General features: G+C 28.1%; 1 protein-coding gene across 8 annotated transcripts in view; it reads left to right on the plus strand.

Annotated features, from left to right (window-relative positions):
* Nucleotides 1-214: 214 nt before the first annotated feature.
* LOC105735200 (CCR4-NOT transcription complex subunit 6-like) overlaps nt 215-17133 on the plus strand; it is a 303102-nt gene continuing 286183 nt past the window's right edge. For 4 of the 8 annotated variants that reach the window (XM_086910178.1, XM_086910181.1, XM_086910182.1 and 1 more), the window contains exons 1-3: nt 215-347; nt 1386-1701; nt 1788-1963. In XM_086910178.1, the coding sequence (XP_086766304.1) occupies nt 1394-1701; nt 1788-1963 (484 nt within the window). In that variant the 5' untranslated portion in view covers nt 215-347; nt 1386-1393. Of the gene's footprint in view, nt 390-1385; nt 1702-1787; nt 1964-9619; nt 10334-17133 lie in introns of those variants that run through there. The other 4 variants (XM_086910183.1, XM_086910180.1, XM_086910184.1 and 1 more) reach the window with 4 other exon arrangements.

The raw sequence follows: 17133 nt of genomic DNA on the forward strand, positions 1-17133 counted from the left end.
TTATATTCTTTATTTCAATATGAAATTATTATTTTAACTCATTCTTACAATTGTATTAATAGAAAAAATTTAAAAAGTTATGTATATATATTATGAATATGATATTCATTAAAATCCCTAGATGTGCTCTGTTTAGTACAATTTTAATGTAAGATGATCATTTGGTTGTGTCGGCTGCTTCGGGAAGATTCGGAGGTAACGCGACCAATCACGATCACTTATAGTTTGCGATCAGTGCAGTTGATAAATGGAGGATTTGTGTTTGTCAAGGTAGTTTTGTTTACGCGTAAATTTTCATTCGGTATCAACACATCGTGCGTTTTGTGTGTGCTAAGAGGTAGATGAAGGTGCGTAACAGTTTCCTTCGGGTTTCGTATTAAATTTAAAAGGTAGGGAAACTATCCGGTTAGAGAAATGTATGTTAATGCGAAAATTTGTCGTGCATACGAACTGTTTAGAGATAAAAGATTGTTCACATTAAAAAATATATTGCTTTTTAGGGCATTACTTAAAAATTATATTAGCATTTCTTATATACTTTTTGTTCAATACGTTCGTAAGAAATAATACGGTTATCTTTTGGATATCAAGCACTCAGTAATCTACATTTTTACTTCATAGGTTATGAATGTACTTTCATAGTATTACTAAATGATGTATTTCAAATTGAATAAATTATTCTTAAATAATATAAAACATTTAGTTATAAATGTGAAATAATTTGTATTTCTTCCCTGTAAAAAATATGATTTAGTTATGTTAGAGAATATGAACAAAACAAATAACATGTATGTATAATACTTTGTCTTTCATGAAAATAATTTTACATTTAATTTAATGATTGTGTATGCAATAAGAAACTATTAAATAACTTATCATATCAATAATCAAACATTAAGCAGTTTTATGTATTATTCTTAATTAATTTTTATGTTATTAAATAATTTTTTTTAAAATCATAATACTAATAATATTTATGAAGTATTGAAGAATATACACACATATATATATATTTTTTACAATAAAAAAAAATTTTACAATTAATATGATTATAATTTTGTTTATTTAACATATAAAAATATTATTGTATATTATTTTAATATTATTATAATTTAATTTTTATAATAAATTATATTTCATATATTGTGTATTTTCTTTAGATTAGTTAATTAGATTAGATTATTTCTTTTAGATTAATTAATTTATTTATGATTTAATAAATTATATTTATATATTAATACATAGTTGAAAATAAATTAGAAATTTTATTTAAATATTAAAGAAATCTATTTAAATGATTGTATTTATTATAATTTATATATGCTATAGCTAAATAATTATATATATATTCGATTCTTTTAAATATTATTTTGATATCTGTCTAGGATTTAAAATGTCTCGCAACCATAAAGACAAGTATGAAAACTCCAACCCACGACGTACACATACTTTTATGTCTACGGAGGATGCAAACTCTGGAAAAAAATCTTATTGGCCAGAGTTGGAGATAACAGGCAGTATAAGAAATTTAAGCCCAAATTTATGGCAACTAACTCATCTAACAGCTTTGTATCTCAATGATAATAGTTTACAAAGGATACCATCTGAGATTGGACGTTTAGTCAATTTACGTGCTTTAGATCTCAGTAGCAATAAATTACGCAGTTTACCAGCTGAATTGGGGGACCTCATCTATCTCAGGTATAATTTATATTTGTATTTATATAAATATAATGTAATGAATGCATATTAAATATATATATATATTTTTTTTATTTATCTTTCAGAGAATTGTTATTAAACCAAAATTACCTCCGAGTGTTACCATATGAATTAGGAAAATTGTTTCAATTACAAGTGCTTGGACTTCAAGGTAATCCACTCAGCAAGGAAATATTGGCGTTGTATGGAGAACCATCAGGGACTCACAAGCTGCTATCATATATGCTGGACAATTTACAAGGTATGTGATTAAAATATTTGTTTATTTAATGAATTATTTTTAATTTTAATATTATAAAGAATTTATAATATTAGAATTAATTTTAGAGTTTTTTCTGTCATACATTAATAAAATATTATTTGCTATTAACATTCAACGATAAATATTGTGAACGATGACGTTTTACAGTCATCGTTGATCGATATTAACCGTTCTTATATTTGAGTATTGTACCGCTAGATGGCTGTATATGTTTACTTCTTTATAATTTATTAATCGTGAATTATAATTACGAAATATATAATATATAATATAAAAATTAAATAGATATATTTGAGATTATTGTGATTTATTTTTAAATTATTTATTTTTATTTAATTATTTATTTTTAAATTATCTTATGCAAATTAAAAAATATGGTTAAATATCGTAAAATATCGTGATATATTTATTTAAAAATTATAATTATTGAAAAAAAAATTCAATAATGCATCCGATGAGTTAAACAAAAATAAATAAAATTGCATGATGAAGAATTCTTTTATATGGGGAAATTATATCCATTGAATTAGATAGAATAAATATACTTGTTGCTATTCAACCAAATGTATCATTCAATTTATAGATATATTTTTTATAATAATAAAAAATTATTCTTAAAAATAATAATTCATTAATAACCAATAGCTGGTGCTATTGTATGTATCACGTGATCAATGTTATTTATTTCTTGGTTAGATTCCTTAAACAGATTATATATATATATATATGTAGATTATTTTAATTAGTATGCACGAAATTTGAATAAAAGATTTAGATTTAATATTATATAAATTATTAATTAATCTATTTATTTTTTTTTATATATATAATTTCATATTTAATTTTTAAAGTAATGCATGGTAAATTATCCTGTGATATATCAACATAATAATAAAATACTATTAAATAATACATATTTGATTTTATTAAATATAAGTAGAAATTTTTACAATTTTTATAAATTTTAAATTCTTAAATATCTTCTAATATAATTCTAATTTAATAATTTTAGATCATATTATTTATTCATATTTGTAATCGTTGCTTATTACAATTATTGATCATATTAGTAAATGATTTATGATAAATATCATCGTTATCGATTGTAAAATTAACATAAGATTATTACGCGACGATAAAAAATTTTACTTAATTCATTAGAATTAAAATATATGTTGATACAAAACAGTCCATTTGAAAAATGGTAAAAATTTCGCGATATCGATGGAATTCGGAAGTTAACCGGGTTTATGGAGACTATTTAGTGGCTTGGAGAACACATTAGAGCCTACATAATTTAATTTCTTTCAACTTCGGGGTCAAGTGGGTGTGCCGGGGCGCAGGCGCGTTAGGTTGTACGAGTGGTTACGTTAGGGAATGCTCGGTGAAACGTGGGGGAATTGCAAAGCGGACCAGAAGGGAAGGCGTTCTTCTATCCATTGTGTTTCACGATTTTTGCCAGTTACCCGATTGCCTGAAAGGTCTCGGCTGCACCATTCCATTTATCCATTGTTCTCCGACTTTTACTATTCGGCACCATAGTACCTATGCCTGTCATTTCCTCTTCCAGAGAATACTACCTCGTCATTATCGTCCTCCACTTTCTTCGCTTCATCTTTCTTTATGTCAAGGGTCGTTTTTCGTATCTAAATTCGTATTAAAAATAGATATTATTTATTTTTAAAAGGATATTAAAATTTATTTTAATATTATTCTCTTAAAAAATATTTCAGTCGAGTTTTATAAAAACTGAAATGATCCATATTATGTATGATATTTATAGATTCACATTTTTTAATTCTTTGAAATTTGTTCCGTGTCAAATATCTATCTATATGTATATCTATATGAAATTTTACTAATGATGATTTTTCCACGATATCAATATTATATCAATTTTATGCAATCTATGTTATAATTTAATTCGAGCTAATTTATTCGCAAAATATATCTTTTAAGTTGCTATCACATTCCAAGTTTACAAATAACTTTACAAATAAAGTAATTTTCAATATTCAGAAGAGCTAGCTACTTGAAACTTATAATAAGATCTTTAAAAAAGTTGTAAGAATAAATTGATTAGTTATTGTTTGCTTTTTAATGTGGTTAAGTTAAAGTTGTTTACTGAATAGATTATATATAGGTTATATCCACATTTTGCCCACGATAGTGACGAAGTCAAGTTTTTGTAGTTGTTTTCTTCTAAATTATTCAAATTTTTTTTTTTTAATTAAATTTGTTGTGAAAACATTCAAACTTTAACTTAAACATTTTTTTACTCGATAAAAAATTCTATGCGATTTATTATACTATAAAAAATATTTAATACATTTTTATTCAATTCAATTTTTCTTAAATATAACTTTCAATATATAATTTTATTTTTATAAATTATAACAAATATAATTTTATATTTTCACTTTTAATATTCACACATGAACGCATTACAGTTACGCAAATTTTATTTATTTTTGACTTGCTCAATCTCTTTGATGAGATAAATTGAAGAATTGTGTGTACGTAAATTTCCTTCTTCCGTAATTCTCTGTAACTCATGTGTACCGCAATGTCTATATTTGTTTCTCAACAGGAAAATCAAGTTGAAAGTTTAGTTCTCAGCCTATGATGAAACTTTCGAATAGACATTACAAACAGTCATAGAATAATTAGCGCGAGTAAAGTTAATTGTTTTCGTTATAATTGATTCCTTATTATTTTAAAAATGATAAATTATTATAATATTTTAAAATAATAAATATTTCTTTTAAAATGCTTAAAATCAAAATTTTTAAAAACTTTTGTAATTTACTTAGACGTATTTATATAATATCATTTAATTAATAATTTTCAAAATTTAGAAATATATTTTTATCGTGAATAAATTTCAATTTCTCTTTGAACACATTATTTAAGTTTTGTACGATGTCGTTAATTAGTAGTTCTTTTAAAATTTGTAACAAAATGATTTATCATCATGACAAATTAGACAAAAAAATTACACAAATTTTAAGATTATCGGCAAGATTAATAACTTACACGATTAACCCATCTCTATTTCACAAATTTTTATTTCGTTTCTTTCGATTTCGATTTCGACTAATATTCGCTATATCCTCTTTGCTCATCAAGCAATGTCGTTCAAGTTTCAATATTTGTAATACGTATAGAGGAACACGCACGGAAGATATTCAATTCATAGTGGGGAAATAGAAAGCAGAGAAACGCTTGTCACAAACAAATAAGAAAATGTTCGTTTTAGTCTTTTCGGAAAAAAGAAAACTAGGTCTCGGTGACGCGAGACGAGTGAAAGGGGTCTCTTCCAGTCTGAAAAAAAAAAGAAAAAAGAGGAAAGAAAAAATGTATGCGCGATTCACTAAGTTGCCCGGTGCTACCTCACCCGTATAATTACACGAGGCCTCGGTCTCGGCTCCGTGTAATTGAGGACGAGTCTGAGAGGAGAAAGTGAACCGCGGTTTCGTGTGTACAGTGTGGCGAGAGTTCCTATGATTCATTCGTTATTCGGTGTGTACGGTGTGCACTCGGTTAGCCATTGAAACACGCGAGCCGTGAATCGTGATGACACGCGTTGCGAATTCGTCTCGATGCCTTCTTGTCGACTCCGTTATATCCTTTTCGATAGACTTTTTTTCTCCAGTTACTAGCGAAGTTGAACAACACAATGTTTCGAAAAAAACACTTCCGGGTTGTATTGAATTTCAAACGAATCGAGATATGTCAAAAAGGATATGTATGAGGTATTAATTAATTGCATACATTTCACGAACTCTTAGAATTTTTAAATAAGTCGTGGAGTTTCTCAATATCCATATTTTTTTGTTATACATTTATTCCATTTATAGATTTTGATTGATAGTTTTTTTAAAAATTGCTTTTTGGAAAATGATTTGTAATCAAGGCAGCATATGTTCTGGCATTCAGTTTGATTTATTTGTATACTTATAAAATTGAAGTATATTATATAAAATAGAATAAATATGAATTTTGTGACTTTTTTAATGTTAAAGATGAATGCAATATTAAATGAATATTTTTTGTAGATATGATTTTTACATTTATAATAACAAAAATTTGTCTGTTATTATTTTGGTATTGATAAATTATTATATTTTTGTTACACGCGGCAATGAGAATTTCAGAATATCAAATTTAAACATAATACTGAACAAAAGAGAATTTTAATTTAAAGTTTTTCAATTTGTGGATTCAGTTCAGAATTTTTGCAGTCAACGTCAAACCATTGAAGTTATCGATTCAATATTGTTTATATTCTCTCTTTTTTTTTTTTAACTTAATAATTCATTAATAGTATAATAATTTTTTTTAGACAAAATTATATATATATAGCATCATGGATTAATATTTGGTACATTTAATTTAATTTAATAATTTGACTTTGAATGTTAAAATACAAATTAAATTAGACGAAGCAAAAGCTTAATGCAAGCTCATTAATTAAATTATCTTGCATTATTACGCTTATAAACGGGTGGATGAGTTTGAATAGATTTGGATGATAGAAATGCAAATATCGTATTTATTTGATTTTTATAGACGTTCCGCGCCTCTGTATTTCGCATCGAATCGCATTTGCTGTGGTTTTTGCGATTCGCTGAACGATTCGGTCGTGGGAAAGCGTGGAGTGTTTTCAGGCGGAAAACTCGTTGCACGTTCCTTGGTGGATACTTCTTTTTGAAAGTTGAACGCTTTTTATTGCCTCCTTCCGGAACTCGTTCAAAATTACTTCGTTCGTTAAGTTGAAAGGTTCATTTCAAATAAAATTACATCGATTCTCGCTTACGTTACATGCTAACGCGGTTACTTCTTCAAACTTTGCGTAGTGTATCGATTCTCCTCTCCTTGGACGAATAAAATTTGCTTCACAATTAAATCACACAAATCTTCAAATCGAATCGTGATATATTTTATACCCTCGATGAGAAAGCTATAAGACCATCTTATGACTTTCAATATTCCTAAAGTAATTTCCAATTTGCATATTTAAAAAGAAAATCTTACTTGATGATAAATCGAATTTCCGTAAATTTTTGTACTCATTTATGTTTCATTTAATAATTTATAATGAAAGTGTAAAAAAAAACTGTAGTTAATCTTTTTCTTATATTATTAAGAAACATTTATATATATATATATATATATACATACATATAAAAGATATAATGGAACGTATTTTCCAAGAAAATCGATCTACAAATACGTATATACTCGATTATATCGGTCTGCTTTGTAAAAGAAAATCATGGGCTTTTCACTCGAGCGATTTGTACAGATCGATGGGTTTGAAAACTGTTTGTCCCCTAATAACGTTTCATTGAAGCTCGCCATATATAGGGGATTATGCATTTGCGTGTCGTGCAATGTGTATGGTCACGTTTTATCTCGTCGACGAAAAACGAATCGTGAGTTCGTTGAACGATAACGAAACGATTAGTTCGTTACGTGTACGTCGAATTTCTCTGTTCTGTTCGTAGCGTTTCCTGCCGATCATTGGCGGAATCGTACGACGGCTGCAATAGTGGGACACGTTTCGATAGCAACGCCAACTAGACGCAGGTTGTGCTCACGTTCTCATTCTTGTTCTCGAGTTCCAAGTATACAGTTCACTTTCTACGAGCCACCTGACCCGTGCCACCCAATAGGCTGTCCAAGTACTTTCCTTGCTCGAACTATTATTAACCACGAGCAAATTCGCCGTTAAATCGTTTCACGGAGAGTAACCACTGGCTTGTTTTCTTCGACAACTTATCGCCGTTCTCAAAGCCGCCGACGTCCGTGGTTAAAGGGCATTCGTGCATTTCTTCTTTTTTTTTTTTTCTTCTTATTGTCGTCGACAATCCACACTGATTCCTCGTCACTACGACTCAGCAGTTCTCTCTCTCTCTCTGAGAATTCATTACTCTGTTAATCCAGACTGCTCTTGAAATGTCAATGAATTATTTATATCGAGTTTTTTGCGAATAGCGTGGACGATGCAAAAGATACCCTTTTATTCGATACATTATGAATTGGATTCATCCATTTGCAGCTGTGCGTTTTTCGATGAAGCGTGAATTGGTAATAGGTACGTGATGTTTCGTGTCCATTTAATCTTTTAAGCGGTTATGTCGTGTATGCCGTATATCTACTTATGTCAAGATAATTATAATAAGGATAAAAGGATATAATGTGTGTAATAATATAATATAATAAAGATAAAGGATCAATATAATAATAATATAATGTAATAATATAATATTAGAGCGATGGAAAATTCGTGCCATCATGGGATCATACATCAATGATAACCTATGATATTAATAAAGAATCATATTTGATTCTGATGTTCAAATTCATTATTATTATAATTTTAATAGAAGAGAAATTTTATGATATGTAATAATTTTGTGATATGTAAATGGAATTCAAATAGAAGAAAATTAATTATTAAATAAAATAAATTCGAAGAAAAAAATATAGATTTTTTAAATAATTTTTTATGCTGTTCAAATATACTTTCGTTTTTATCAGAGTTTTTGCTTGGACAATGAAATAAAATGAACATACGTCTGACCTAGAACTTGATATTCTTGTTTCTTTAATAACGTTCCCTTTCACAACGCATGAAATTAACTATAACTGTGATTAATAGTTATTTCTTGTTTTTTTAATTATTTTTTCATTTAAAATATCGTTCTAGAACGGACTTGAAAAGTTAATAACTTGTAAGAGTCATAATAATTCATCATTCATTAGCTTTTATCCGCACTACTTTTCTTTTGCTACTATACTTATCAATTTTTTTTAAATAGATTTTCATAATTTTTATCATGCTCGTCATTTTCTGCAAGTACGAATTCCTCAAAAAAAAAAAAAACGTGATTGAAACAATTAACGTTTTGATCGTTCTACTATTCGTATTACTATTCTTAGATTAAATATTCTTGAAATAATAATATAAGACAAGAACAATTTTCAATAACTAATATTCGTCGAGACTTTTGAAAGGATATGGCATTCAATATTATAAAACAAATCCATTCGCCGCTTTCTCTACGATTGTCATATCCTATCCTATAAACTGTCACCAACGGCGTGCAATTAATTAATGTTGTTCAAATTTTCTCCCGTAATGGAATCGAATGTACGACCCGTTTCTGTCGACAACTTTCTCAAAGCATATCACAGCATAGAAATCGGCGCGATCTGTAACATCGAATCTATTCTGTTCAGCAAATTCTGTTATGTGTATTCCCCGGGTCATGTGACGGCATATGCGCGCGCACGTGGATATAACCACACGCGATTTCCTGCCTTTCTCTACTTGCCAACCCGGCAAACGAAGCGAATCAAACGATAAGGCATTCACTTGACATACACACCAAAGGCTCGAATGTGGGCAGTGGGCAGCAGCTATTATAAACGAGACTCCTTATCTCTGAGAACTAACCGGCACCGTTCTTTCCCACGTTTTGTTGCTCTTGCGAATCAGAGAGGGCGTTTCCTTCGGCACTGCACGAACAACACCGAATGATAGCCCGAATTTTCGTATCAAGCTCAACGCCACGCGAACTTTCTCTCATTACCATTTCTCTTTTCTTGGAATCTTTCTGATTTCAGCTTTTTAGAACCGACCACCAGTTTTGCGTGCCACCGATTCTTTTATCGTCTCGGTGAAGTTTAACGAGGGGCTTTTCTTTCTCGCCGTTTTTTAACCGCGACTCGACCCGTGGATACCTCCTTTCGATTCTTCCGCAAGAACGTGCCTCGCTTAGACGACGATTATTCTTGTATTAAAGAAGATTTGAACGTTACGTAATTTAGTTAGATTTGAATATTTTAGTAATTTAAACAGTAGATCTAGTAATTTTAGTAATGTTAGATTTCAATGTTATATATATATGTTGAAATAAATTGTTTAATTGCGATGGAGTTTTATTTAACTCTTATGTCCGTACCCAAAATTTTTAACGTCGTTCAACTTTTGATTTCATAATTTTTTAGCGAAAAAATAACATTAGAATTAATAACAGATATATATGGCATAATGTATAACAGCGATTTGATTGGTTTAAAAATCTTTTAATGGGAAATTTAAAGTTTAAAATCTTAAAGAGTATCTGGGTATTGATATAAGGGTTGAAATATTTGTATTTAAATAGCAAGGCTTGATACATGCAGTTTTTGAAAATTATTACTTATTTTTTGTTCAATTAAAAATTCTTTGACACGTCAAGAATATTGCCATCTTCTTTTTTATATATTATTCATATATTCGCGGATCACAATGATACAAAATTCGTAGAAAATGCAATAAAAGAGGGAAATAGAAAATTAATTTTTTTAAAGTAAATTTTTTCCAATCAATGGAGATAATAGATCATTGTGAAAGGGAGGATTCTGAAAATAATATTAGCAGACAAATTCGTTAATCTCATTTCTTCGCACACATACCATAACGTGTTCATGCCACTTTATAAATGAGTATAATCTTTCTATGATCTAACACCATTTATCTGGGCATTATTTGTTATAATGAAATTTTAGATAGTGCTCGATTAACTGAAATCCTACCGATTGAATCCACTTATCCAAACATGAATTCGTGCTATTTGAACGAGAAATCATAGGTAATGGAGGAATCGTAAATTACGTGAACTCTATATGAACTGACCCTCAGTGATTCCAGATATGTAACTAGTTCTGCTGTGTACGGTACGTGATAAATGAGATATCTCGTATGTTTATTTTCCAATATTTGGAATTCAATTTTATTAAAAGAAAAATAAAATAAATCAATTTTTCACAAACTTATTCTACGTTTTAATTTTATTTCTTCTTATCATAAATAGACTGTGCGAAAATATTTCAAATATCGATGAAAAACACACGAACGATGTTGATTCATGAGATAACTATTCAAAGCGTCACATGAGCGAGATTGCATTGCGAGATATGTTGTCTAAATGTAAATACAACAGAGTTAAAAGAGTTTTTTTTTCTTTTAGTATGTAAGCGAAATACAAATAACAGATTGTTATAAAAATACAAATGTCAGTGTAATTATTAAAGTTATAAAAAAATTTATCGTTAACTAAATTTAAATATAAATTCAATGCAATTACAATATAATTTTAATAATAAAGTCTTTTGAAATCGGAAGAATATTGAAATATTCAGCGAATTATTTCAATTACCACGTATATAAATCAGAATTATTATGCCGATCCAAATTTTTCCAATAAAAAGATAAAAAGCGTAGCAATAAAAGTATTGAATAATTTATTAGGACATTGAGCATGGATATTAAACGAAATTTTTTTCTATAACACGTCGATCTTCCTTTAATAATTGAGATGTCGATTCAGGGAATTTAATCGATTCCATTCTGTACGCTTTGTCAAGAAATTGCAGCATCTGCAAAGGTGGGATATGAAAAATGTATGTACGTAGTTCACTTCTACGAAGGGACATATTTAAATTCCTTTGTCTGGCCGTCCTGCTCTGTTCATTTAGAGGGATGCACAGAGATAAAGTATTTCAGACGAAACTTAAGTGCACTTCTGTATTTAAATCCAGCGCAGGTTGTATCGGTGATGGAAAATAATGCTGACTGTAAGGTGTACGCGAATGAATTTGCACGGGTGCAAGTTTGCTCGCAGGCCGTTCGGTTCAATTAAGCCGCGATGGAAAACCTTTGAAATCCAGCTTCCATTCCAGCTATTTTTTTTCTTTATTTCTTTCTTTCTTCTTTCCTTTCTTTTTTTTTTTTTTTTTGTTTTTTTATGCAGATTTTTTTCTAGCAATTGAAATTGCTCAAACACTGGCTCGATAAAAATGGAAAATGGCCTTCGTCTGCTTAATTTTATCGTTAAAAAAAAATATTCTTTGTTTCTTTTAATATTTTCGTTTCGTTGATTTAGCTCCACTGTTTGATTAGTTGTAAATTATTGTTTCGACTAATTTATTCATTATGCCTTTTTTAGATAATGTATACTCTACGTAGTATTTTTCAAAATATTTTATTATTGGAAAATTTATAATATATTGAAATATTTTAACTTTTAATAGGTTGGGCAGTCATACTATTCGCTATGATATAGCGTAATATAAAAATAGCATAAAGATAATTTCACTTATGAAAAATAAAATTTGTTTTTTAATAAATTAGTTTTATAAATACTATTTTTATTATTATGAATACTTTTTTTTTATAAATTTATCCAAAATTTATAAAAAAAAGTGTAGATTATCAAAAATTAATTTTATTAATTTTAATTTTTAAATTGAAAAATATAGGAAACTGTATATTCTTTTTGAAAATGATAAAATCAGATCTGATTTATTTTTCTTAGCAAAAATAATACAAATAAAATAAAAAATTTAATTTTTTTAGTATGATATATGAAATGCTAAACAAGATAAGAATTTAAGACAGAATTTATTTAAAAAGAGCAATTTTAAAAAAGTTTAAATTAGGGTAATAGGAATTGCGAGAAATAAATCTTCTTTTTAAAATTTGAATTACGTCAATTAACGGAGAAAATTTAAAGATTTAAAGACTTTATAATTTGAGCTTTTTATCCTAATTATTCCAAATTTTTTTTCATCTTCATATTTTATGCAATTTTCATATAATGATTAAGATGAATTAGATCGAGTATTTCATTCTCAACAATTATTTCATCTATTTTCTTCGTTATATTATCCAATCTATCCAACATATTATTTTTCATATTAATTTTTGCTCTTACTTTTTCCAAGAATCAATTCCTATATTTTTTGATTAAATTAATCTGTTCCATTGATCTTTCATCTGTTCTTTAATTTGTTCTTTCATCTGTTCATTTAAAATATGAAGATGAAATTTTAAACAAATTTTATAATTCAATGAGAAATAAAATAAGTGTTCAAATACTTGAAATTAATAAAATGAAATACTTATGTGTTACGTAAGTACAATTTAATTAAATAAATTTTTATTTAAGAATTGATGTAAATTAATTACATCAATCAAATATTTTCAAATTATGCATACAGGATTCATCTTGTTTTTCAAATCTTTCGAATAATTGACAAATGTAATTAACTGTTTCATTGATCATCTCGATCAGATGCGAATGAATTATAGGTTCATGAAGTTAATTTATGTGAAAATAAATAAAAAATTTTATCAATTTAAATCTTCATTTCTGAGAAAATCGAGATTGGACGTATATGGTTAAAAGATAATTATATATTCGTATATCTGACGAATTTTAAAATTCAATTTATTCGAAAATTAGTTTTTAAATAAAAAAATTTTATTTTACATTTTTCGCTTATTTTCACATGTAAAATAATCTCCTACGAATAATTTATTCAAATCAAGAATTAATTAAATTTTCCCAAACTGGAAAACTTTTCAAATTTGATTCATTTGAAAACGAAAAAATTGTACTCTTCCCTTTTGATCTATTTTTTTGCATGTAGACCGTTTCGTCGATTGTACTACTTCATTTCGAAACATCCCATAGGAAATGTTTCCTCAAAATTATTTTATTTGCTTTACATCTAATTAGAACATTAATCATATTTCTTTTAATGTGGCCAACTTAAATTATATTGGCAACATGAAATTAATTAACTATTATATACTAAAATTTATTCGTGTTATCATAGGTAAAAAATTAATCTCTCTCTTTCTCAGATCGAATGTTTCATTTCCGCGAATTTAAAATTATTTTACCAAGTCTTTACGCTTTAATCTTTCTCGTTACGATTTTAATGATAACACACTGTTTGATCAAATGAAATCACTTTCTTCCATCTGTATATAATTTTGAATTAAGAAATTGTTGATTAAATTTTAATTCGAAACACCATTCCAAATTCACGCTCGGATAAATTCTAATTACAGATGCATTATATGTCGCATTATTAATGGATTTGCCAATGTATAATCTAAATGTAGATCAAACGTAGCTATAATAGTGGCCGTAAATATATATATATATATATCGAAGATTACGTTTAGTATTCGCTAACACCTGTAAATAACGATCGATTATCAGAGTAATCAGCCATCATTTGTAACTATCGATTAAGCAAGTTTCGAATCGGGCGACAGCCATGGGACGGGGACAAACACGAGTTACGTAGGGTCGAGAAAGCGAGGCGAAACCTCATTTATAATCTGCGCTCCCTACTGAAGCGATTTTACGACGCTTTGACAGAGTTTCACCTGTCACGCTAACGGCTTGTCAGGCAACAAGATCGCTCCTTCCAGCCTTACAATCGAGCCACTGAACTTTCATGCCTCTGTCGAATTTCCTGCACGAGGGATCATTGTTCTTAAGCGATCTGGAAATCCTGGAATAATGGACGTAACAATGTATCAATTTTCAGAAATTTTACGCTAGATTTCATTGTAATGGCATTATAATATCCCTAGCGAAGTGATTGTGATGTGATCCCTATATCCTAGGGATCTTAGTGATATATCTAGGAACGTTTCTTAGAGCAGAGATATAAATATAACAATGATTTTAAACGAATTTTATTTATTTATCGTTTCATTTAGATTTACACAGAAGAGTTTTTTGATAATTCGAATCACCGAGCAATCTATTTTTAAATTTCTCTTTAACATCTCATCGTAAGTCTCAATTGTGTGATTGTATTTTCATTAGTTTTTAAAATTATCGTTACGATCGACAATTAAGTAATTCGTAATCTGAATTCAGTCTATGTCTTCTGATATTCTTTCAGTTCATAACCTAAATTTGATCTAACTTAAACCAGAAGTTTTCGCAGAAATTCGAATTTGAAAATTAGATTTTTCTTTTCATACATAAAGACAAAATGTTATTACAAGATTTATCAGACCGGTAGAAATCGAAAATTATTTATCGAATTAGTCACGACACAGAAATATTAACGAGCAAAAAATGTAACAGTAAGTTAGGTAATAACAAGGGAAATTGTAGAAACGAAATAACTGAAAGGGAAAGAAGAAGAAAAAAAAGTTGGATCGTTAATTTTTATTAGCTTATTTCACGTAATTCGCTTTGAACAATTTAGCATTCTTTTTTCCTTTTCTTTCTTTTTCTTTTTTATATTTTTATTGTTAGGTATGCCAAATATTCATTAAATTATATATTTCGTCTTCGTGACTAATACAAGTTGCGTATTCTATTTTTCTGATGGACGAAAAAACGATCTACAAGATTGAAATAAAGATACTGTCCAGCTAGAATTATGATAATGGAAGTTGTAGGAAATTACATCGTAGAAAAGTAGAATTAAAACGAAAAAAATAATAATAATTAATCTAGAATTCTATGATATTAAAAACTACTTTTAAATGGTGATAATGTTATACAATACGGTAGTCATAAATTATACAATAAAATTTAAAAATTTAATGATAATTAAAAAATTAAAGAAAAATTAATCAAAAATTACATTTTTAAACGCAATATTAAAAATAAATTCTAAATATTTTAAAACGAATACAATCACAAGAATAAAAATTATTGGAATCTATTTCTTCGATTATCGATTATGATTAATTTTTGAATTTATTTCATTCGTTTCAAATTTTTAAATTTTCCGAAATTTTTTGAAAATTCTGCAAAAACTCCAGCTTATTTATTGAGGATATATTTTATATTTTTAATCTTTAAATCTCCATGTTCTTAAATTATTATTTGAAAATTATAAAACTGATATATATATATATGTTCTGTTTTGTTATACTGAAATCAAAGTTACCGATATTAAACTAATTCAAGTTGTTATAATTACAACAAGTGTAACAAGTCGTTCAATCTGAATCTAAAATAAATGGAAATTTTATTTGCAAATATCTTAATATATAAAAGAAAATTGAAATATAAATTCAAAACAATAATCTTATTATTAATCTTTATTGAAAAGAATTTATAAATATTCGAATAAATCTCTTCTGAATAAATCAAGTTTGACAAATATTTAGATAAAAATAAAAAAATTTATTTTCGAGAAAATCGAGATTAATCGTTTACACTCTATCTAATCGATAAATTTTAAAATTCAATTTTTTCGAAAATTAATTTTTACATTCAGTAGAATACATTTTCACATATATATAATAATCGCACAATATCCGATTGTATCACGAATAACGGGACACCTTGTACACATTTTGTAATTAAAATACTCGTAGAAAAGAAGCTGTGCACAGTTAATTATCGTAAAAAAAAGAAAAAAGAAAGAACTTAAGTAATCCAGGATTAAATTTAATACTCTTTCTTCACCGCAACACGAAGCGAATTAAATTACGTACTTAGTACATCTATTCTTTTGATTGAAATAATGGACAGTAATGAAGAGAGAGAGAGAGAGAGTTAAGAATTTATTAAAAATATCGCAGTCCCGTGTTAATTTTCATAACCTGAATCGAGGTTAGTTAGCGATCACGTTCGTTTATCGCCACGTAAAAAACGGCTGCGTCCCGATTAAAATTTACGAGAGACAGAAGTCTCTCGCGTTGCATCGATTTACCCGTTCTTCGGAGACCGCTTTTTATCCCTGATTGCGCTACAACGCCGGGAATACGGAACGTTCTTTTCTCTTCCGTTCTTCCCTCCCCTTCGAGCAACACGCCAGTAAATAATTCGCATTGATTGCATCGATTCTCCTGTGAAATTAATTATCAATTGGCGCGGTGTCGATGGCCGATCATCTGGATGTGTATTCACATGTGTGTGTACAACGATTTAGTCGAGGAATTTGCAAAAAGGGGAATCACTTTTGGCGTAAATAAAAACACAAGTAATGCTAAAGAAGGATAGGTAATAATATTTAAATATTATTTAGCTTAATTAAAACGGAGAGGGGAATAGAGGCTTTTTTTCTCTCCCCCAACGTTAATCGAATTGTCGAAGATTATACACAGTGCACAGTGATTAAACAATATACAGATATATTAAACGTGGACGTATATTAAATTCCGCTAATAACCTCCCTAAGAGATTTTAATCTTCGGTTTAATTGTGTCGTGTTGCGCCTTACGATGATTATTAGAAAGATGTAGAGGTAAGGCAGAAGAATACAGGTAAAATAATGTTAATATTCGGTGAAGGTAGACCGATCGGAAAGGTGAGGTTGAT

This window comes from Apis florea, unplaced genomic scaffold (genome assembly GCF_048593485.1).
Source record: "Apis florea isolate Af1SG1 unplaced genomic scaffold, ASM4859348v1 contig_3170_pilon, whole genome shotgun sequence".
NCBI lineage: Eukaryota > Metazoa > Arthropoda > Insecta > Hymenoptera > Apidae > Apis > Apis florea.